The following is a 22,781-nucleotide window of genomic DNA, read 5'->3' on the forward strand; positions in this document are numbered from 1 at the left end:
GCCCGAGGGGCCTCCCTTGCCTTCTCCTCTATCACTCAGACCTCAGTAGGCCAGCATTGTCAGTAAGTGCACATGAAAGAAATGACCTTGGCAAGAAAAAGAGTGGAGTTTTCATTTTCCCAACCATGTTCCCATTTAGTGAGCATGTTTAGGACCACTGCTAGCCCTTGAGCGTGAATCAAGCCAGTGGCCTTAAAATGTACTAGGAGTGTTTATATTCTTCACTGTGCACTTGCAGTTAGTGGGGGGAAAAAAAGCAGTTTCACTTAAGAATGCCTTGATAAAGTAGAAAAACAATTACTAATCTTATGTAAGCTCAAATCTTGAGTCTGTGTCTGGCAGGAACTCTGTGTAAAGCCATCATTATGTGGTGTGGTACCATTGTTGACTCAAAGTAAAGTACTTGTGCCATTGAGTTGTGAGCTAAACAGGCTGGCTTTCATTTTTTCATAGAACTCTATTTTTTTTTCTTGACAGAATGAGGGACAGACCATGGTTATATAGAGTTGGGCATTTAGTAGATATCTTCCTGGAAATGAACAAAGCAAGCCTGTCACTTTAAGGAAAACAACTGTGCTCACCTTTTTCCAATGATAATATCTGAGATTTCCAGAAAAAATCAGAAGTTTGGAAAACTTGGATTCACCACTGTGAGCTTGATGGTTTCCCAAGACTTAGACTTTCCCCATCAGATTGGTAGTGCTACTAATAAAAGTGACGTAGGTATCACGTGGCGGAAGGGGTCACCATTTGGAAGGTGGGCATAAGTCGGGGCACCAGTGTTTTCCAAGTGCCCTGTGCACAACAGTACAACATCATGATGGATCAAAAGACACTTTCAAAGCGAAAGAGAGACCAGCAGATTTTAACATGCCAGAGTGCAATTTTTTTTTATCACTGTGGTTTCAGATCTTTATTGCTACTAACTTTTCCAAAACTCTTCCTGTTGTTGACATTTTCATGTTGTAGCAGAGAAGAATATCCACGATTATCTGAAAGTCTATTTAAATATCTCTTACTTTTTCAAATGCATATCCGTGTTTATTTGCCTCTTAGACTTCAACTAAAACAACATATTGTAACAGATTCAGTGCAAAAGGAACATATTAAAAGTTTGTAAGACTGTAAAATAATATAACTCTTCTTTTGTCTCCAAGTTGTTTTTATTTTGGAAAATAGATATTCTTCTTAAAAAAAGATGTTATTTATGTTACCAGGTACAGGTTTTCTTTTATTTTAAAATGAATTAACACATTAATATTTTTTATTCTCAGTTTTAATAGTTCTAATATGATAGATGATGCTGGACATAACACACATAATGCACATAAAAAATACAAACTCTTTGGGGGTCCTCAATAATTTTGAAGAATATGAAAAGGTCCCATGACAGGAAAAAGCTTGAGATCTACTGTTGGAGAGGAAGGAGTGAGCCGTTAAAACCCGCAGATCGCTTAGCACAGGTGGTGTGGGAAACTCTTGTCTGCCTCTGCTTGAGGAGGGCAGCCTGTTGCATTCATTTCTGTATCCTCCACATCTGGCATGGCGCCTGGCACATAGAGAGCATCCTGTGAGTGTTGAGGTCATGGAGAAATAAGTGGAGAAACATCAGAGAAGATGGGGGCTGAGAAGTCAGGCAGATCATGAAGTCAGGCCTGAATGGGACTCACCAGTGAGCATGTACCTGAAGTCCCAGTCCAGCTCCTTGACACATGTTGCTTGTGCCCTTGGCTTCTCTCAGGCTGATCCCACTGGCCAGGTTGAGTCATAGATACCCTGGGAAGGACTGTTACAGGACGATGAAACCTCATCTGATGTGCTTTGCTTGGCTCTGTAGCAATGACACAATTCAAAGGGAAATGGGCATCATCCGGCTGCTGCCACCACACTAACCAGGTTCACGCAGGATCTGCGTGGACACACGCCTCTGAGTGGAACCCACTTGACAACAGACAGGGCTTGACATTGTGCCAGGGTGACTTATTTAATTGCTTCTGGCCTAAATTTACCTGCATCACGCATGCTCTGTAATGACCACTGTCATGTGCAACAGGCCAAATACATTAATCAAGTTGCCACATAGACAAGCTAAGGACCCCAACCATTCCTGCCACATAGGTGTAGAAAGGCCGCCACCCTGAAAAGGTCTTTCATGGTTTGGCTGGGCCAGAGCCTAGCATCCCAGACGATAGAAATTTTCTAATTAGAAACAAATGTCTCAATATATTTTAAAATATTAATGTAGAGCCATAAAAACTTTGGTGCATTTGGAATTCAGACAGTTGTTTGATGGAGCAGCAGCTGAAGTCTGCCCAACGCCCATAGGAACTGGATCATTGAGAAATATGCCCCTAGCTTTCTAGGACAGAGAGCGGCTGCCAGGTCTGTCCTGTTCCTGCACATTCTTCCAGCTGACTGCTTCCAAATTAGCCTAAGTGTGTGCTTTTTAATGTCTTCCCCACCATGAACTTCCTGCCTTATAATCTTAACATCTTCCCTATGAGGGAGACCTTCAATTTTTCCACCCCTCACCTTGGACTCACTGGGTACTAATAAGCGCCCAGAAGTTCTCATGGGGATTGGTTTTCTGCCTGGCCCCTCTGTGGTCCCCAAACCCCTCTCTTGGCATGAGCTGGTCCTTTATTGGCCATTGTCTTATTTGTTTGTGGAAGGACCTTGATGGCTTTTGCATGTGCCTCTGGAGAAGGAAATGACACCCCACTCCAGTATTCTTGCCTGGAGAATCCCATGGACGGAGGAGCCTGGTAGGCTACAGTCCATGGGGTTGCAGAGAGTCGGACACGACTGAGCGACTTCACTTCACTTCACTTCACTTCTGTAGTAAACCTGGAGAAGGCAATGGCAACCCACTCCAGCGTTCTTGCCTGGAGAATCCCAGGGATGGGGGAGCCTGATGGGCTGCTGTCTCTGAGGTCACACAGAGTAGGACATGACTGAAGCGACTTAGCAGCAGCAGCAGCTGTAGTAAACCCGGCCAGGGTGGAAAGGACCAGAGACTTGGGTGTGCTGGTTTTGGCTCTAGGGACTTGTTGGGGAGGGATAGAGCAACCCTGAGCTTCCCACACCTCATATAGAACTTCCTCTCAGGGAGATTTGGGGCCCTGCAAGGCCAGTGGCTTATGATATCATTTGATATTTAACTGGGATGTGATAGCCTGTTTGTGGGTGGTCTTTTTGGGAAGCTTAGCTTTCTCTTTCAAAAAATAGGGTAAGTAGTGTGGCTCTGAGAAAGGAAGTATTAACTAGACAGAGGAAACAGTAGGAGATTTTCAGGTAAGAGTCTCTTTCAGCACATCAACTCTGGGCAAGGCCTTGTGCTAACTGCCAGGAAGAAGGAGATGGGGGACATAAAAGTGCTGCATTTGCCAGGCAGAGATAGAGGGCTGGGCATTTCGGGTCAGGAGAATAGTGTGGTCAAAGAAGGTATTTTCTTTGGAAAGTGGGAAGTGGAAAGTGGTTGGGTATGGGTGGAGTGGAGTGCATGTCTGAGGGGCAGCTGGGGGAGGTGGGTGATGAGAGCTGAGATCAATGGAGGACTCAGCTCGAATATTTTGTTCTAAGCTGTGTGGACCCACATGCACTGCCTTCCCTTTTGGTACCATGGCTAGACCATTGGCACTCCCTCCCAGGACACAGCCCTCACTTTTCCAGTCTATCCCCTCTTCTACCATCCTCAATGCCTACTTTAGCAACACTGACAACAGCATTAGAGAAGCCAGCTGAGATTGTCCTCTGCCTGTCTTTGTCACCTGAACAGAATCTCCATGACCTTCACTTTTTCATTTTGTTTTGGTTGTTTAACAATGTTGTGTTAGTTTCAGGTATACAGCAAAGTGATTCAGTTATACATATACATGTATCTATTCTTTTTCAAATTATTTTCCCATTTAGGTTATTACAGAATATTGAGCAGCATTCCTGTGCTATATTAGGACCTTGTTGGTTATCTAAATATAGCAGTATGTATATGTCAATTGCAAACTCCCAATTTATCCCTGCCCCCACTTATCCTCTGGTAGCCATGTTAGTTTTCTACATCCATGACTCTACTTTTGTTTTATATATAAGTTCATTTGTACCCTTTTAAAAAAATTCTACATATAAACAATATAATAGAATATTTGTCTTTCAGTGTCTGATTTACTTCACTCAGTATGATCATCCCTAGGTCTATCCATGTTGCTGCAAATGGCATTATTTATTTTTTTTTATGACTGAGTAGTATTCCATTGTATATATGTACCACATCTTCTTTATCCATTCATCTGTCAATGGACATTTAGGTTGTTTCCATGTCTTGGCTATTGTGAATAGTGCTGCTATGAACATTGGGATGCATGTGTCTTTTTGGATTAGAGTTTTGTCTAGATATATGCCCAAGAGTGGGATTGTTGGGTCATATGGTAGTTCTATTTTTAGTTTTTTAAGGAACATTCACTCTGTTCTCCACAGTCACCATTCATTTTGTCTTTTTGTTTGCAGTGATCTATTCTCAACACCTAGGTAACTCAAAGTGCTAAGAAAGCACTCAACCAATGATTTCTGAATGAAGTTAATAACTGTTCAACAAAAGCCATTGTCAAACACTTTTGAGAATTTGAGGGTTAACCATAAATCATCCCTTTCCTCTGGTAGCTCAGCTGGTAAAGAATCCACCTGCAATGCAGGAGACCCTGGTTTGATTCCTGGGTTGGGAAAATCCCCTGGAGAAAGGATAGGCTACCCACTCCAGTATTTTGGGGCTTCCCTGGTGACTCAGATAGTAAAGAATTCACCTGCAATGTGGGAGACCTGGGTTTAGTCCCTGAGTTGGGAAGATCTCCTGGAGAAGGGCATGGCAACCCACTCCAGTATTCTTGCCTGGAGAATCCCATGGACAGAGAAGCCTGGTGGGCTATAGTCCATAGGGTCACAAAGAGTTGGACATGACTGAACGACTAAGCACTTCCCTTTTCCAGGGAGTTTGAAGAGCCTTTAATATGCTAACATGCAAGTGAGATATGATGGTGGCTTGAACCAGAGCGGAGACAGTGGAGGTGGAGACAGGAAGTGGTATTGGAGGTAGAGTTCATAGGACTTACTGATGAATTAGACATCAGCGTTTATGGAAAGGGGAAAATGCAAGATAACGTGTGTGTGCATGTGTGCACATGTGTGTGTCTGTGCATCTGTGAGTTCCTGAGTTGATTGCTGGTCTATTCACTGAAGCTCTAAAGGAGCTGTTAATTGGTTGGACAAAATTGGGGGAGAACAGCTGGATAACAAGGCAAGGGCCAGGTTCTCCAGGCTTTGTCAAGTCATGCTGAGGCTTCTGGACTTTATCTTGGACTGATGGGGAGTCTGTGAAGGATTTGAAGTGGGGAATGGTATAATCAGATTTGAATGTTAGAAAGATGCTTCTGTTGTAGTTCTGCAAATCACAGCCTCTGCATTGTGCCACGACCACTCTATTGGGAGAGAAAATGTAACTGTGATACAGTGCTGGTGTGAGCCTGGACCATTGGGGAGTTTGGATATTGAACTCATGAGGGGTCCAATCATTCAGGGGGACTGGGGTTCAGTTGTAATAGTGGCTGGGTGGAGGGTTGAGGCTGGCAAGATGTGCACACATCTTCCAGCTGCAGACGTCAGAGCTGGGTGAGCACTTGAGATGCATCCGTTCCAACCCCTTTCATCTGTCGACAGGAAAACTGAAGTTCAGAAACCATGCATAGTTGGGCCGTATGACTGCACAAGGGGAAGAGGGCAACCCGGTAAGGAGGAAGATGGGAAGGTCACCCAGAGTGTCCAGAGATTTGCTTTAGACCTCTTGCTGCTCTGAACTCCCTGGGCCTCAGTTTCCCTATCTGAGCAATGAGAGGCTTGGGCTGGGATTCAAATGCAGCATGTTGTCCTTGGCTCCTCATCTAGGTTCACCTTCCCCAGTCCCCACTTGTCACCCTGTCCATGATGATGGGCAAGGGTGAGGTTTCCGGGACAACAGGTTCAGACTGTCTCCTTCAGGATCCCATGGACCACCAGGAGCATCCAAGGAAAGCGGCCAGATCCAAGCCCTGGGAATGCAATGAGGTGGAAAAAATAAGTCCTACCTGCTCCAAAATTTACACCTGAGCAAAAAGAAAATTTTATCCAAACAGCAAAGCTGCTAGGCTGCAAGTTTAATAAGCTATTAAACAGCACCATCTGAAACCTGCAATCAAAGCAAAAATACTGTAAAATAAATCAAGAGAGATAAGAAAAGATTTCACATTGTTAAAAGTTTATGCTATTTCTGACTTCCTGAAATGTTACCATTAACCTGGGAGTTAATCAGAGTTTTTCATTTACCCATTGTTCAGAGCCATAATGATCACTTTAACAGGGTAAATAAAAAGATCTAAAGAAGCAATAAACGTGAGTGTCACAAGTGGCAATCATCTACCTTGCCACGCTTCTGCAGTACAAAGCGTTGCACAGCTGGAAACAAATGATTCCTCGGAACACTGTAAATAACCTCCAAGCCCACTCCTAATTAAAGTGAAGCCCCACTTTCTCATGGGCATTGAATCTATGAACCAATTAAGGAAATATCATTTCTTTCCTGAAAGGGCTGTTTCCCTCCTTCCCTTCCTCCCTCCCTCTCTCTTTCTGCAACCCCCCTCCTCTCTCACTTGCTCTCTCCCTCTCTAAAGACTTTCCACCAAAGAGCTGGCCCCCTGATGTTCCCATACTGCAGTAATGAGACATCCCTGCTTTAAGCAAATTTTGCACCTGTAACCTGCAGAAATATAGCCGTAGCATTTGAAAAATTACCTCCATGCTGCACAGTGCCATGAAAATTTATCTTTGAGATGATTTTATTGCATGGTTACCCTAGGCAATTAAATCAATAAATCTTAACTGTCAGGAAGGTTGGCCCCATGCCAGAAATAAATGAAATGCGCGAAATCAGTAAATAAAAGGTTCCTGACAACTCATTCCAGAAATTATTTAGCAGTTGGGGTGGTGGTGGGGGTGGTGGCTTCTGTCTCACTCCCCAGCCTTTATTGACATGCTTTCTGAGAAATGATTATGCTAACAAACAACAATGGCTCCACTACAAAGAAGTCAGAGTTTGCCAGGCCATATATTATAGGCCCTGAAAGGTAGGAAGGAAATACAGCCACATGGGCGGAGGTGGTGGGCCAGGCCCCGGGTAGGTTGGGGACAGGTCCAGGGAGCAGCTGCTTCCTGGTGCCCTAGGGAGGCCCTAGCCCTGTCTCTCCACCTCAGCTGCTATATAGCCTCATCCCACTGGCCTTTGCCCTGATGGAGATGCCCTCTCTGCAGGGGCTCAACTTGCTTGGCCTGACTTGTCACCCTGTACTACCTGTGGTCTGCTAGCAATCTGTCAATCTAAGCAGGTTTACCCTTGTGGGTAAGGTTTGTCTGCTGGTCCCAGAACCAATCCCAAACCCAAGCCCACATGTGAGTGTAGTGGTGGTGTGGGGGGTAGGATGTCTCTGTTAATGATCATATACGTAGAAGTGATTTCTCCTGTGCTATGCCCTTTAAATGGGTTCAGCACTGGGAGACATCTTATTGACCACCCTACCCCCTTTTTCCAGATGAGAAAACTGAGACTTGGAAAGGTTAAGTGATGTGTTCAAGATGACTTGGCAAGCAGCAGAGGGGTGATTCAGACCCATGTCAATCTCATGACTCTGAATCATGACACCTCTGCTGTGCATAAGAGCAGGTCTCATGGACCTAAGTTGCTGAGAATGGAAGCCAGTATCTGGACACTCCCATTCTTGCCTCAGCTTCCAGGCTTTTTTCTCATCTCAATTTCCCTCCCCTGGTGATAGACGCACTCAATGAGAGGTCCTTCGGGGGTGCCCTCACAGAGGAGATAAGTGCTAAATGGCACTGTTGTGTGGGCTGTGAAGCTGATGGGCATGTTTGGGGGCATCTAAGAGCCTGAGCAGAGCCCGTGGCAAGTCCTACAATAGTCCTACCCAGTCCTCTGCCTCACAGTTGACCACTAGTTTCCACAGTGGGCTAGGGAGGCAGAAGCTGGGCCTTGGGGAGCATTCTTGAGGAAGAGAATGGACTCAGGAGGATTGCATCGAGCTGGGAATGAGGTGGGTGCTTCCCCAAGGGATGAGGGCTAAGCCCGTGCAACAGAAAGCCCACAGGACCCACACAGGACCCACACAGGAGACAGCGTTGCAAGGACACAGCTCCAGAGGGGATGCAGAGCCCAAGGGAAAGGACAGAAGTGTGCAGGAACTTGAGACAGACTTGGAGGAATAGGGCCTGGCCCCTTGGTGAGTCTATCTGGGGAGCACAGCTCAGCTCTTCTGGGAGGGCCTGGGAAGCAGGGGCCAGGAAAGCAAGTTGCCCCTGATGAGTTCCCAGGCCAAGAAACCTCCAATTATCCTAGGGCAGCTGCAGCTGTAGTCAAAAGGAAAGACCGCTTGGGCTGTATGCCTCCCACGGAGACCCTGAGGCCCCTCTGGGAGTTGCAAGGTGCTAAAAGCCAGTCTACCACATTGTCATTATGCAGACCCTGGAAGAGAAGGTGGCATCTGATGTGGATTTTTTTCCTCTGCTTTCAGGCTGGTTCTCCTCTTTGAGCTTCAGCTAATGTGAATCTCTTTTTATAATTCTTGATGGCAAGTTCCCAGGGCAGATCATTCCCCATCAGCACATCATGAGAACCAAGGTGGTTATTTTCAAATTAATGGTTTGAAGCAAAACAGGAACATTGTTTTTGAACTGGGGGCTGAGAGATGGCAAAGGTACAGTGTCTAATAACTAAGTGCAAACTCTGCAATGACAGCCACAGGATTTCAAAATAATAATAATTTGCATTTGATAGCACTTTTCTTCCAACTAATGAGCTTAACACAATTAATCCATTAATTTGTTATGCTCCTCTAAGTAGCACAGAAGTAAGGCTTGCTTGAATAGTTTTCTGCTTGGAGAAACTAAGGCAGAGAGAAAAGGCCTACATGGATGGCAGGGTCCGAATTCCAGAAGCTCCAGGTCCACTGCTCCAGAGGTCGTGGGGAGGGCGAAGAGTTCACTGAGCAGGAGGTGGTCTTCTGGGGCTGAAGAGACTCATGGTGGGTGGGAGGCTAAGACGGCTCCCCCAGACCCCCCCCCCTGCAGTGTACAGGCCCTGTGTAAGCTCCCTTGAGTGCTCAAGTGAGTGCTAAGTCATTTCAGTCATGTGATCCCATGGACTGTAGGCCACCAGGCTCCTCTCCCCATGGGATTCTCCAGGCAAGAATGACTGAACCCACGTCTCTTATGTCTCCTGCATTGGCAGGTGGTTTTTTACCACTAGAACCACCCTTGAGGGTGGGCCCAAATCAAAAACCTCTGGGGCTGGAACCCAGAAATTGGTAAGCCATCCAGCCCAGTCAAGGCTGAGGTACCTCTGCTCAGAGGGCTGGAGATGAGCTGGGCCCTAAGTCCAGAGCCTGCGCAGAGGCCCAGTACCCCACAGGCTGGAGGGTGGTGGCTGGGGAGGCAGCCAGTAGGATGGGAGCTGGGCCTGAGTGATCAGGGGCGCCAGGGTTGTCTGGGCCACTCCTGAGGGGAGCTGGCTTTTTCTCAGTGAGAGCTCTGCTTCAGGATGTGTTTGGTGGCTGGCACAGGACTTGGTTCAGTGAGTTGAGGCCAAGACTGAGCCAGTTTAGGGGGTGTCTGGGGTGCTTAGAGGCTGTCAGGAGGGGGCCCCACGTGGAGTCTACCACCACTCCCTGTCACTTGATCCTTTAGGACTCTTTCTGCCACCTGGACTTAGTGAGTTCAAGGGATTGGCAGGGGTGCAGGTGGGGATGAGGGCTTGGGGGGTGGGGGGCTGTGAGTGAGGAAAAAGACATGGCCTCAAGGTAGCAGTAGCTCACAGCAGGCTTCATCTTGGGGACCCTCTGGCACGTTTTCATGTGGGGGTGAGATGTCCCTCACAGGATGAGACCTTCCAGAGGCTTCCAGCTTCCACTCAGGAGTGGAGGAAAACAACGGAGTTCCCAGGAGGCGGTCAGAGTGTGGGTGGAAGCATCTCGGTGATGTGCTCAGTGTCTTGGGGTCTTTACAGCCCTGGGGTTTTCCGTATCTAGGACAATCAGATGTTGGCCAGTTTCTGGGTTCTGTAAAGCATGCTCTCCAAGGGGAAAAATGTGCTTCTCTGGGCTCTATCTGAAACGAATGGATGTGTAAAATGTTTGAGCTTTTCATCAGCGGGTTTTTGAGCTAACCAGTTTCAGCCAACAGAACCTCAATGAGGGATGCTCCACTCCTGCTCCCTGGATTACGCTGTGTCCTCAAAGTCAGGAATTCTGAGAGAATCTCAGCTCACCACCCATCAGCCTCTGCCCAGGTCCAGCCCTGCCCAGGAAAATGTTTCCAGAGAGGTGCAGCTGCCCCTTCTTGGGGCTAACCTCATATCTCTGGGCTGCTGCAGGGTCTGTCTTATTTGGGAAATGAGAATATATTCAAGTGAACTGTGGTCAGAACTACCTGGGCAATTCCTGGAGAGTTACAAAAGCAGGAGACATACTCCCTTCCCTGGAGAAGAGGAATCTGAGCTTGGGTTCCTACCGGATGTTTTCTCTAGGGCACTACAAGCACCATCACCTCTTATTTCCTCTTAACTCTCAAAATCTTCTCCCCCCACCCCAAGGAAGTGGGTAGAATGAAGGGTGGAGAGTCACCACTAGAAAGATATGACTTGAAGGATTTTCCTGCCTTCCACTTGCCTCCTGGTCCTATGAGTCTCAGTCCCAGTAGACCCCAAGTTCACAAGCCACACAGAATCCATCCCAGGTACCAAGGGCCTGGATAATGCATGTCACTTTCCAAGGTCCATACCTGAAACTTATGGGCAAACCCCCCCTTAAGAAATTACCTAGATCCTACTTGTACCACAGCTAAAAATTTTAGATTTTAGTTTCTTTACTAAAAAAAGGGGGACAGGGGATAAAATTGCCCACTAAGCCTGAAAGGTGTTTCCTGGAGAAACTCACAAATCTCAACATATTCTTGGACCAAAGCAAGAGTCTCAGTGCTTCCCACCTCCTCCCACTCTGCCTGTGTGGAACATTCTGCCACATCTACCCAGTTGTGGAAGAGCCCCTGCCAGCAAGGCAACCAGGTGGTTGCCCCATTAACACCCTCAGGGGTGAAGTTTTCTGACCTTGATAATGGCAGCATGCTGGGGGAGATTCTTTGGGGCAACACAGTCCTCAGAGTTCCCAGGAGGGGATGTAGGATGAGAAACACCTACATTGATGACAGCTTGCTCATCTCTGGAAAGTGGGGAGAAGACTTATATTATCAACTCTGTTTTGTAGAGGAAGGAAGTGGGGCATAGACAGGTTAAGAGTTTCCTTTGTCAGGCAGCAAGAGCCTGACCTAAAATCCTCTATCAAAGTCCAGGACACTTGCTCCCCAGGGATGTTCTGCCTCTCTTCTGTGCATACAGGTCATAGGAGTTAAGCCACACCAGGTCTGCCTTCCAAGAGGACTGATTTAAACCTCAGACAGCCAAAGACCTAATCATGACCCCAACCAGAGCATCCAGGTAGCTGACAAGATGGTGCTCTCTTCTATTTGCTACTTCCAAGCATAAGGAGTCCCATCTCACCACATCTCTCCTGAGTTGCTGTCTTCAGCCAGGTCCTGATCTCAGTCTTCATGAAAGAAGGCATTTCTGGAAGACTGGCCCAAGTCCTTTCCTTTAGAGTCCTCTGAAGGACAGTGAGAAGCAGTAGATGGTAATGGTTAAGATCAAGGGCTTTGGAGCCACACTGTCCAAATTCTGACTGTGTGACGTTATGCAAGCTGCTTAATCTTGTGCCTCTGTCTATGGAACAGGAATATTATAGTATTGATACTTATCTCATAGGGTCATTAGAGGATTACATAAGTTAATATAAGAAAGTGCTAGAACAGGGCCACCACATAAACTGATCAGTTAGCATAATCCCAGTATTCCAGTTTTGAAAAATGTCCCTCTGCCTTTTTTCTTCTTGGGTCTTCTCTGCACGCAGGCTCACAGTTACCTAGGCATGATTATAATTTATGACATCTGTTTTTTCGAATGAAGGCAAAAACAACTTGGTTGCTCAAGAACAAATTTATACTCTGTTTAGCTCTATTTACTCAGATTAAATACTTCTTCATTATCTCCTAAGAAAAATGCTCATATTTACCGACATGTGGGCTTCAAATTATGGAAAGGATTCGGAATTCTTGGTGATAGTGTTACAAGCTTCAGTTTCAGCCACAGTTAGCTACAGCAGTGTTCTTACCTGGATTATTTCAGCAGGGTCAGAATATCCGGCCACGCCAAGTGCATTTCACTGGCTTACAGGAAGCTCAACTCAGCTGATTGTTAATTTCATGTTCCCATATGTGCTTTGTGCCATGTAGTGTCTTAGCATTGCACTTGCTCATTTTGCATGCCCAGGGAAGAGATTCTTTATAAATGAAAATTCTAGGTAACTGAAACCTCCTTGGCACTGCCTGGAAAATGTTAAACATTTTGAAGGTAATAGTTCTAAATATTTGGCTCTCCTGCCTTAGTAAAAAGGATATACTTAAAATAATTGAACCTTTTCCTGATGACTCGACATCATTATTGTCACCTGAAATGATTGCTTATGCTGCCCTCCCAGGCCAGTGACTGCACGCCTCCACTGGAAATGGCTGTAGTCATTGGCTGTGCTTTTAAGTTTTTAGTCTAGCTTTATAATTTAAAAACCATTGCAATTATGACTTTATATTTTGCAAGGCTTTTTTGTGCTGTGTACTAGGAACTCAGATAACTAAACATTTGATCATGTTCTCTTCAGTGGGCTTTGAATGCTAGACCAAGGGTCTCTCATCAAATGAACTGGCTTTGTGAGAGTTATTCTCTTTCTGGCTCTGTTTTAAAGCTGTTGAGGTAATTGGGTGGGGGGTTGACTATGCCTTAGAACACAAAAGGAGTGGTAATTTGGTACTTATGGCTAGAAAATCTGCAAGCAGAATCATCTACATGTCTGACATGAGATTTTCATAAAAATTTTATTTTGCATTTTTCAATAATTCAATGCATTGGCAGTATAGTTAATGCCTCTATGAGAGAAACCAACGCGCCAGCTTAACCAATATAAATTTTACAGAGACATCGTGTTGGAAAACAACAAAACTACATGAAAACGTTTGTACACAGAGTTACTGTACTGAGAACAAAGCACCAACAAAATGCTTGTGCGCCACACATTTGAAATGCAAAGCAACACAGGCAGATACAGTTTCCTTCACGTAAAGCACATGAAACCAGTTTTGAGGAACCAGGTACCATTTCATTCATTGCTTGATGTTTGAACAGTTACCTTAGTCGATACAGAACATTGGAACTGACTGAAATTCTGATGAGATGAGCATGCTTGTTAAGAACAGTGACAGTCGGTGAATCTGCAATGAGTATGAATATTAGAAATTTGCACCCAAGAAAAAGTGGTTCAAAAGCTGAATTGGATTTTGGTAAAACAAAGGAGGTGCTTTGTAAATGGTCATCAAATTTCCATGGCCACTTGGGGTGCCCCCAGTGTGAAAAGGGTCTTCCACTAGGGGCAGGACCTCTCAAGAACCAGGCCAGGCTATTTATGATGGTTTTGTCCATCTACTGACACAGAGGGAGCCCAGGCCAGGACACTAGCCTCAGGGACTTGAGCTGCAGCTCAAGGGAAAGTTCATGCCAACCTTAAGGGCTCAACTCAGCTCAAATGCAGCAGCCTCCATCGTTCTGCCTCCCTGTGTATCTCGGCCTATAGTTTTCTCTTGGAAACTTGGCTGGATTTGAACAGAGCCTCTTGAGCTTCCCTAGTGGTTTGGATGGTAATGCATGAGATGGGGGAGATGTGGGTTCGATCCCTGGGTTGGGAAGATCCCCTGGAGAAGGAAATGGCAACCCACTCCAGCATTCTTGCCTGGGAAATCCCATGGACAGAGGAGCCTGGCAGGCTACAGGTCCATGGGGTCTCAAAGAGTCAGACAGGACTGAATGACTTTCACTTTCACTTTTTTCCCTCACAAAGGCCAATGGAATCCATGCAGTTGAGCCATAATACCATGATAATAGTTTCCAAGGGGAGAAGAGTTTATATTTCAAATAGTCTTCACACAGCAATGGAGCCATGGCCTTCCTGGAACTGTACAACAATGTTTTTCAAGAAGGAAAAGCTAAAATCCCATGAAGAACAGCAAGCCAGACATGTTGTACGTGTGTGCGTACACACACACACACACACACACACACAGACACAGATGACATGTTCTACGTGGGCAACTCTGGCTAGCCACAATTGTCCAGTGACACAGTGCTGGCGAGCCGCCCCCCCACCCCGCCACCACACACACAAAGCATATGATGACAATTAAATTCCCTTTTGTATCCTGGTTACTCAATAAATATTTCCATGACACTTAAATATACAAACTTTCTGTTTAAAATATGCATGAAAATGTCTTTTTATTTTCAAGAAGGAGAGAAAGTTCTATAGAGTCACATCTTCATTTACAACATGTGAGGGGATTATCTCTCTGATTCTTATATACAGACTAATATGAATGTGAGGAGATACTTCAAATGAGCACACAAGACAGGAATATGCCTCTAAGATACAAAGCAAACACACACGCTGTAGACCAGGCAGAAGACACCCCTGGTAAGTCTTGGGGGTATTTTTCAAGTCTCAGTCAAATGACTACTGGAAAAACACATGGAGTCATTTGTTAAACTGCATTAGGTCTCAAACGATGTTAGGAAAGCGCCCTTCGGTTCTTCAGTGTGGAGCATGGAAGGGCCACAGGGATAGGGAACATTTCTCTTTGAAAACCCATCAATGTCTGCTTAGACTCAGACTTCATTCCTGGCCTGATCTAATGCAGATTTGCAAAAGACTCCAGATTTAAATATTTTAACAAGGGGAGAGGGGAGAGAGAAAGAGAGGGAAAAACAGGAGAAATACACATTACAGTCAAAATATTTCTTCAGTCAATAACAACAAACCCCTTCAAAAAAAAATAAGGAAAAAGAGAACGAAAAAAAAGAAAAAGATGAACCTAAAATAAAACCACTTTGACTGAAGAGTTCTGGGAAATTTCTGGAACAGAAATTTGTGCTTCACATTTATCATGGTTACAGCAACATCTGAAAATGTTTGCCATCGCCAGGCCTCCAGCTAAAGTTCATTGAAAAATCCTGATGTAAAGTGTCTCATCTGCCTGCAGCCACTGCACTTGCTCCAAAATGACATCGTCAAGGTCAAAACACTGCTCCACAAAGTTCTACAACCGGACAAATGAATTCAACAGACGAGTATTTATACTGCCATATGATAATGCAGTTGTTATAATATCATGGTTTCAGAATACAGCATGCCTCTCCAGGTGGCATGTTTGAAATCAGAACACACCTATTTTTATTAATCTGTTATGTCTTAAAAGAAAGAACAAGTTACAGTTCAGAAGTTCACATTGAATTCAACTATTCGTTTGTTTAGAGACAGAAAGAGCCCAAGCAGGAAAGTGAAAGCCAGAGCCAGATAAGCAAGACAGAAAGAGACAAGCAACAGCCACAGCCACCACGATCACCAGCACAGAACAGAACAGAAACCAGTCTCTTCTTGGAGGAGCCTATGGATATGGCAGTCAGACCATCAAGTGTGCTTAGGGGAAGAATCTGAGGGATCTTCTGATCCCCAGGGGCATTCTGAGCACGGTAGCTCGACCAGGCTCACTTTTAAAGGGTTTATTTTATCCAAAGATAACACTACATCAAACCATCTTCAGAAGCATTATTTATTCTGAGGAAAATAGGAATAAAAACAGCCATTTGTGGAATTGAACAAATGTGGGGGATTTCATCTCAGATGTTTCCCTTTCTAAAATACCCAGAGAGTAGAGTCATTCAGGAAGAAAACTATTTGACAAATTATCTTGAGGCAGAATCAATCTCATTTGTAATATTTGTGGGTGATATGATTGATTCATGAGGATGGTTTTAAAATAGAAAATCACCGGATGATGATGAAGACATTTCTAGCTCTCTGTCTCCATGCAAACTGGTCCATGGCCTTGGGGGACGCCAAGTTCCCGTGTGAGTGTGATAGCAATTAACCAGACCCAGATGGGACCATACCCAGTCAGGACAAATGTTGCAGGAATACTATGCGGGGCTTGAAGAACCCCCTGCTCAACTATGTTATCATGCTGGTCACAGAAAGAACTGCAGAGGCAAAGGAGATAGAGAGGGGCCAGAAAGAATGCATAAAATATACGGATATCCTTCAGGGCTAACACTTGACTGTGGACACAGGCCCAGACAGAACATGGAAATGTTTAAAGAAAAATAGGATTTTACAGCAAGTTCTTCAACCTTTCCAGATACAAACCTCTTATTAACTGTAGAAGATTCATGGGACCAGGAGAACATGTCCTTTGAGACTTTTTGTTCTACTCTCAGTTGATTTATGATGAGGTGTAATTTGAAAAAAAAGATTTTGTGTGTGTTTTTAACAAAAACCTCGTTGTCTTACAAAAATACACTGCACTTTATGTCTTCTTAATGACACTGCTTTCTTTATATTGGGTAGAAAAGGGAATTGTTTTGCTTTGGATGGTAATTTCTAAATATTAATCATGGAACTGATCCAGGAGACATTTTAGTTTGATTTCAGAGCAAGGATAGTAAATAGGTACTTTAAAATTAAAACATATGCTAAATAACTTCAATTACTAATAGCAAAAGCAAAAACCTTCTGAACAACAACAGGGAGATGGGAGAATTACTGAGTTGCCATATAGTAAGAAAACAACACAGTGCATTTTGAATTGTGCTATTCTCCACAGAAGGCCTAATGTTGATGAAGACTGTCATTAATAGGAGCAATAGTAAATCATTTATCCAAGTGACATTTACAAGTTTGAAGTACTACTTGGGCATTTTAATAATAATAAAATGATAATAATGAAATAATAATAATACTCACCTATCCTTATTTTTAACCAACCATGAGAGTTTTCTAAGCACTTATTTCACTTCCATTTTACCTTGCAGATGTGGAGATGACCCACATACTCTGGCCAACGCATCTGTGCTTTGGGCTCAAGAAGGCTTCATTCCTTCCAGCTTAAAACCCACACCTCCAGGGTCTCATCATAGACTATCTACATTTCCTAGAAGACTGACCCATATTTGAAAATGATGTAATAGTTTGTCATTAAAGTGTGTGTGTGCGCGCACAGAACATAAGTGTGAACTCTGAGCCCCTTTGACTGGCTGCAATCAGTCCTGTGTCGGAGCTTGTTTGCCTGGTCTCCCAACTTTGCGTCTATCTCTTTCCAACTCTGTGTTCAGTGATGTGGCTGGAAATAGGCTATGGTGGGAGCAGTTACACCACGGTGATTAGCAAATACTACAAATCAACTGCTTTCTGTTCTCAGAGAGCTTGCTAAACGTTTAAGCAATGGATCACTGGTAGCATGTTGAGCAAACCAAAGGAGAAGCTAACTCTGGATCTGGGCAACCTGTTACCAATTCAGCCTCTTTGGGGGTTTCCCCAAGGCTGCTTCCTGCCTAAGGGCTCCTCTCCCACTGATGTCACAAGTACTGCAGAACCACAGAAGGGCACTGGCATCTGGGGGGCATTTGGCTGGCCTTGTGCACCCTGCTGGGCTCTAGGCTCTGAGATGTTTCCCCTATTCAGAGATACAGGGGTGATGCAGGCCAGAACTGAATAGGTTGCAGTTCTGATTAAGCACCTGATCCGGCAGCTGGCTTCACATTGCAGAGGCTGGAGAATAATGATACCCTCAGTAGGAGCATGCTAGCCCCAGCTACAAGCATCCACAGGGACGTTCTTTCTTCATGAGGGTTGCCAGTTGGTCTACATGTGGCTCCTGACCAGCAAGTGCTGGTGGGCCCTGGGGGGTGCTCCCCGCAGCATTGAGCCAGGGTCCTGGCAGCAGGCTTCCTGTGTTCCCCCTTCCCTCCTCAAATTCTGGTACAAATTGAAGAGCCAACAAAATTGAGGTCACTGGCAAAAGAGTTTGAAAGTTTGAATGATTTTTATTAAACACCATTAGTCTACACTGCACAGTTAATGAAACAGCAAAGCTCCAATCTCTTAGAAGAACGATGATTGATCATGGATCGGAACAGCAGTTCTGTGTCCCCTAAGCACATGGTGAGCCTGATGGAGTCATTACCATCTCAGGTCAGAAGCAGAAAGGGGCAAGAACTGCAGCCTGGCCTGGAAGGGCTTCCCTACCCTCTAATCCCCACCTCACCCCTGCAGCCCTCCCCACAATGCAATTTGCTTTGAGTTGATGGATTACAGAGGGAAACATGATGCTCTTGGGAAAGTGGGCTTCTAGGCTTGTGAGGAGGAGAACAGAAAGGGAATTCATACTTTTTCTTTCCCTGAAAATATTCAGATGGTAGGATTGATGTCTGAGACCAGCCTGTCTGATTAGCCTCCTGCCAGGGTCATTGCTGATTATCAATACACAGATGCCAGTTCTGTTGTTGGAGTTTGCGAACACCAAAGAGCAAATGAATCAGAGTTTCATTATGAGAATAAGGCTGTGCGAGTGGAAATGAGAACGACAGCAACAACAACAACAACGACAACGATAACGACAACGAAGAAGAATTTAGTCCGCCAGTCGCACAATAGAGCAAGCGACAACGGGCTCCATATTTTTTCCCCACAGAACTGCATCTGGGGACATGGAATTGACCCATCCATTCAATGTTGTGTAGCACTAGTGTCTCGCCACACATTTTCTCAATGGGGAGGGTGATGCTTCTCTAAGCAAGCAGTTCATTGCCTTACTGAGTAGTCCTACCCAGTGATCCAGTTTGGTGTCTCCCACCTGCCAGCTCATGCAGGTGAATTTTATCATGTCTATTGTGAAATATGTAAGGGCTCTACCCCCACATCTACATCGATTCTGCCTTCAGAAATGCTTTCCAACTTCATTTTCCAACTTCAACCTCTGGGATGCAAATTTCAATAAAACACAATCCAAATTAGATAACTTTGAGAAGGATATTGAGAGGACAAGTATCTTCCCAATGAAGACCCAGTCCAATGCACCTAGTAAGGTGTTGTCCAAAGGAAAATTCATCCATTTGGAAACTCAACAAAAGGCATTTCAGCCAATGGTTTCAAATTGAGCAACTTGGTTATTGACCAGAGATTTGAATCATTTAATGTCATTACATGGAAAAAAGGCATCCCAACCTCAAGTCTTTGAAAAGTTAGCAGCAGCTAATCTGCTTTTCCAATTCTGTCATCCAAATAGAAAACTACTAGTATTTTCCCAATGAGATTATTAAGTAATTAACAGTCTACAGGCTGGCTAACAACATGCTCACGGCTAAATTCTACCCCGAGGACCACACTAGTATACTCTTTTCAAATTAATCCTACCTACTGAACTCAGACAGTAATATGACAAAACCACTAAAAAATCCAAGGTTAATTAAAATACAAAGCCAAGCCAATATCATAACACAAACTTGTCAAACTCTCTGTGGTTGGAGCTTGGGTGACAAGTGAAGGCATAGTGGTGGCCCTATGTGGGTCCTGTTTGCAGGGCTGAGATCCTTTTGTGAACTTGCTCACTCGGTGGAGCTGCCCATTTCTTTGCCCATGACCCTAACTCCATGTGTTTACTGTGAGATGTGTCTCATCAAGCCTCCATCACAGTCTGAGGCAGGATCTCTCACCACCATCCACATGTCTCATATCCCTCCCACAAACTGGTACACTGAAGAGATTTACTTGACAAAATATTATTTCAGTCCCTCAAAATGCGGCACACCTATGACACACATCACCATTTACAACGTGATGAATAGAGTGCCTAGAAAACAGCAACAATCCTTAGTCAGGAAACTGAAAGATGTCTCATCTCCTGGGAGAGGAAGGCAATTCATCCTCCATGTTTAATTGGTTTCTAAGCTGCTTTACAAATGGATCTGCTAAATAACCAGGTGGTGATCCCAAGCTCGCCTGTCAGATTTGATCATCGTGCTGCTGATCTGGACACACTTCACACTCAGCCACCAGAGGTGACACATCAGGTAGCAAGCAGGCTGCTCGGCTGTCTCCCTGTTGTGTGTCAGGTAGATAGAACGACTCACTGAAACTAGAGATTCGAGTCTTTCATTCATGAGGCAATATACTTGTGTCCCCAGGAAACTGTCCCTCCATTTTAATGTCTAGTTCCTGGAGGTTGGATTTCAAGAAGAATCTACTCATAAATCCATGATGGTCTAGGATCGTGGTCTAGGTTGAACATGCAAGTCAGACCAGTGGGCTTCATTATATAGTCACAGTCAGGCACTCCACCTGGTAAGCCGTGGGAAACAAACAGAGACCTTGAGTCACTGCAGAGCCATCAGCTTCATCTGTGTAAGTGACACCCACTTTGGGTATTTGGAGTCGTTCATAGCATCATGTTCCTCACTTAAGAGGTTCAGAAAAGATTTCTCTTGGGTTGCATTAGTCAGTGTGTGTCTGTGTGTGTTAGGGTTGATGCTGAAATTGCCAACGTCCAGCTCAACCACACTGGGGGCGTGAAAAGTGCTGGGTCAGCTGCTTGGATGCTCCCAGCTGTCATCTTCACAACGTGGCCTCAGCCACTAGAGAACAACGTCCACAGCCTTTATGATACCACAAAGGGCCTTCAGCTCAAAAATGACCAGAGTGGAGCTCAAGTCTGGCTCTTTTGCAACTGGGGATAATAGCTAACCTTGACAGTGAGAGTGTAGAGGGGATCCTTTGTCGTTCCTATCACTTGCATGACTTGCTTTCAAAAATCATACAAGATTGCATCTTTTATGGGCATGTATCTATTATTTATCTGGTCATAACTCAGTGAAAAGAATCCAATAACTCAGCTGATGAAAGGCTACATGGAATTAGATACCGGCAGGTAATTACAAGGAACTAACTAATGTATGGATAGTTTTTACCACGTGTGTGGGATTCTTCTAGTGGGTTGGAACGCCAAAGATGATATTTACATTGTGATTTTTAGGGACACAAAATGAATGCAGAGGATCAAAAGGGGTGGGGATAGTTTCAAATGACTCTGAAATATCTCCAAATCAACGGAACTGTTCCCCATCTTCAGAGTTCTTTTAAAACCACCCTAGGGTGAAGCACTACCCCAACTCATTTTTTGTTAAAAAACTAGCTACAACTTAGAGAGTTTGGAGTTTTCATTGGGATTTTCATGGAAATGATTCAAGATAATATAGACTTGAATAAAATCAGTGATTGTATTTCAATCAAAAGCTAATGAGCCAAAATCAAAAGAAACAAAAGAAAAAGGAAGAGAAAGGTAGAAGAAAACAGAAAGAAGTCAAAAAGAAATTCTGTAAAATAGCAAATGTGATAATAATTGGGGAAGTCCATATTTTAAAGCCATTAGGAAGCAAACTGTATATGACTACTTCTAGTAGTGAGAACTTAACTTTGGTTTCCAGAGATTCAAGCAAAACACACTTAAAAAAAAAAGTCCTGCCAGTTATGGACCCACCAATCAACTGCAAAAGAGGCAGAGGTGTGCATTCCCTGGACAGTTGCCAGAGTCCTCTCATCTCTCATCTCTAAACTGGGTTGTAGCATCTAGGCTACTAGGGCATGCGCCACTGAACTGCCCTTCAAAGGAGAGCTTTACACAAAGAGAATCACGGGTGAGGATTTACGCTTCAAATCATGGAGTTCAAAACGACTTATGCCAGCTGATGCCTTAAAGCTGTTGATATAAATGTTGCCACTCCTTCTCATCCTTGACATTTTTCAAATAGGGATTCAGGAAAGGGATACTAACTAAAAAGTCCTCTGGCTGCATGCCAGAGTACTGTTCCAGAGTGGCATCGCTGTGCTCATGAATTTTCTTAACACGCTTAACTTTCCAATGTTGCTAAAACATTTAACCAGTGGATTTCAACAATGAAAATTCTCATCTGAAAACTGAGTCTGTGGGAATCACAAAAGTTTAACAAAGGATTCTGAAATACGTTCTTATCTGGACATTTGGGGAATGCTGAAAATTTGAATCTTTGCAGGTCCTCTGTGTCTGCGTTCATACATAGACATATACATGACATATGACATATATATATATATATATACACACACACATACACACACACGCGCGCGCGCACACACACACACACACACATATATATATATATGACATTTTGTTTCACTTCTCAGGAACCTGTTCTCACAATTGCTTTCCATTCTTTCTTTTGGGTAGTGTGGGCCTAAAAAAATACTGTAGGAACTGTCATTCCATCAAGCACAAAAGGATGGTGGGATCTGTGAAATGCGTAGAAAATACAGAAAAATGACTAAGTGATAAAAGATACACTGCTCTCAAGGTGTAGTGTCCACTTACAATGACGTCTGTGTTTCACAGATATCAAAAGAAGCATCAAAACAAACATAATCAAAGAGAACTTTCCCAAATGAGTGGAGTTCCACCAGTGCCCATCGGCGCTCTGGTAGAGGTAGCGTGGTGGGTGGCAAGGCTGGAGATGGGGGCGCAGCCACTACAACAAGTGGGCATCGATGCGCAGCCAGCACAGTCCCTGGCGAACGTAGCGGACGAGATTGGTCATGCTGCTGTGCTGCGTCAGGGGCCCCATCAATGTGTCCAGATCGCCAAAGAATTCTGAAAATCAGAGCAGACCTTAGTCAGGCCTTTAAATG

The 22,781-nt window shown here is 44.4% G+C and overlaps 1 protein-coding gene across 7 annotated transcripts in view; it reads right to left on the bottom strand.

Moving 5' to 3' along the window:
- Positions 1-14,495: 14,495 nt before the first annotated feature.
- AFF2 (ALF transcription elongation factor 2) overlaps positions 14,496-22,781 on the bottom strand; it is a 531,908-nt gene continuing 523,622 nt past the window's right edge. For all 7 annotated transcript variants that reach the window (XM_070462659.1, XM_070462658.1, XM_070462657.1 and 4 more), the window contains one exon: positions 14,496-22,743. In XM_070462659.1, the coding sequence (XP_070318760.1) occupies positions 22,622-22,743 (122 nt within the window). In that variant the 3' untranslated portion in view covers positions 14,496-22,621. The remainder of the gene's footprint in view (positions 22,744-22,781) is intronic.

Source organism: Odocoileus virginianus, unplaced genomic scaffold (genome assembly GCF_023699985.2).
Source record: "Odocoileus virginianus isolate 20LAN1187 ecotype Illinois unplaced genomic scaffold, Ovbor_1.2 Unplaced_Scaffold_7, whole genome shotgun sequence".
NCBI lineage: Eukaryota > Metazoa > Chordata > Mammalia > Artiodactyla > Cervidae > Odocoileus > Odocoileus virginianus.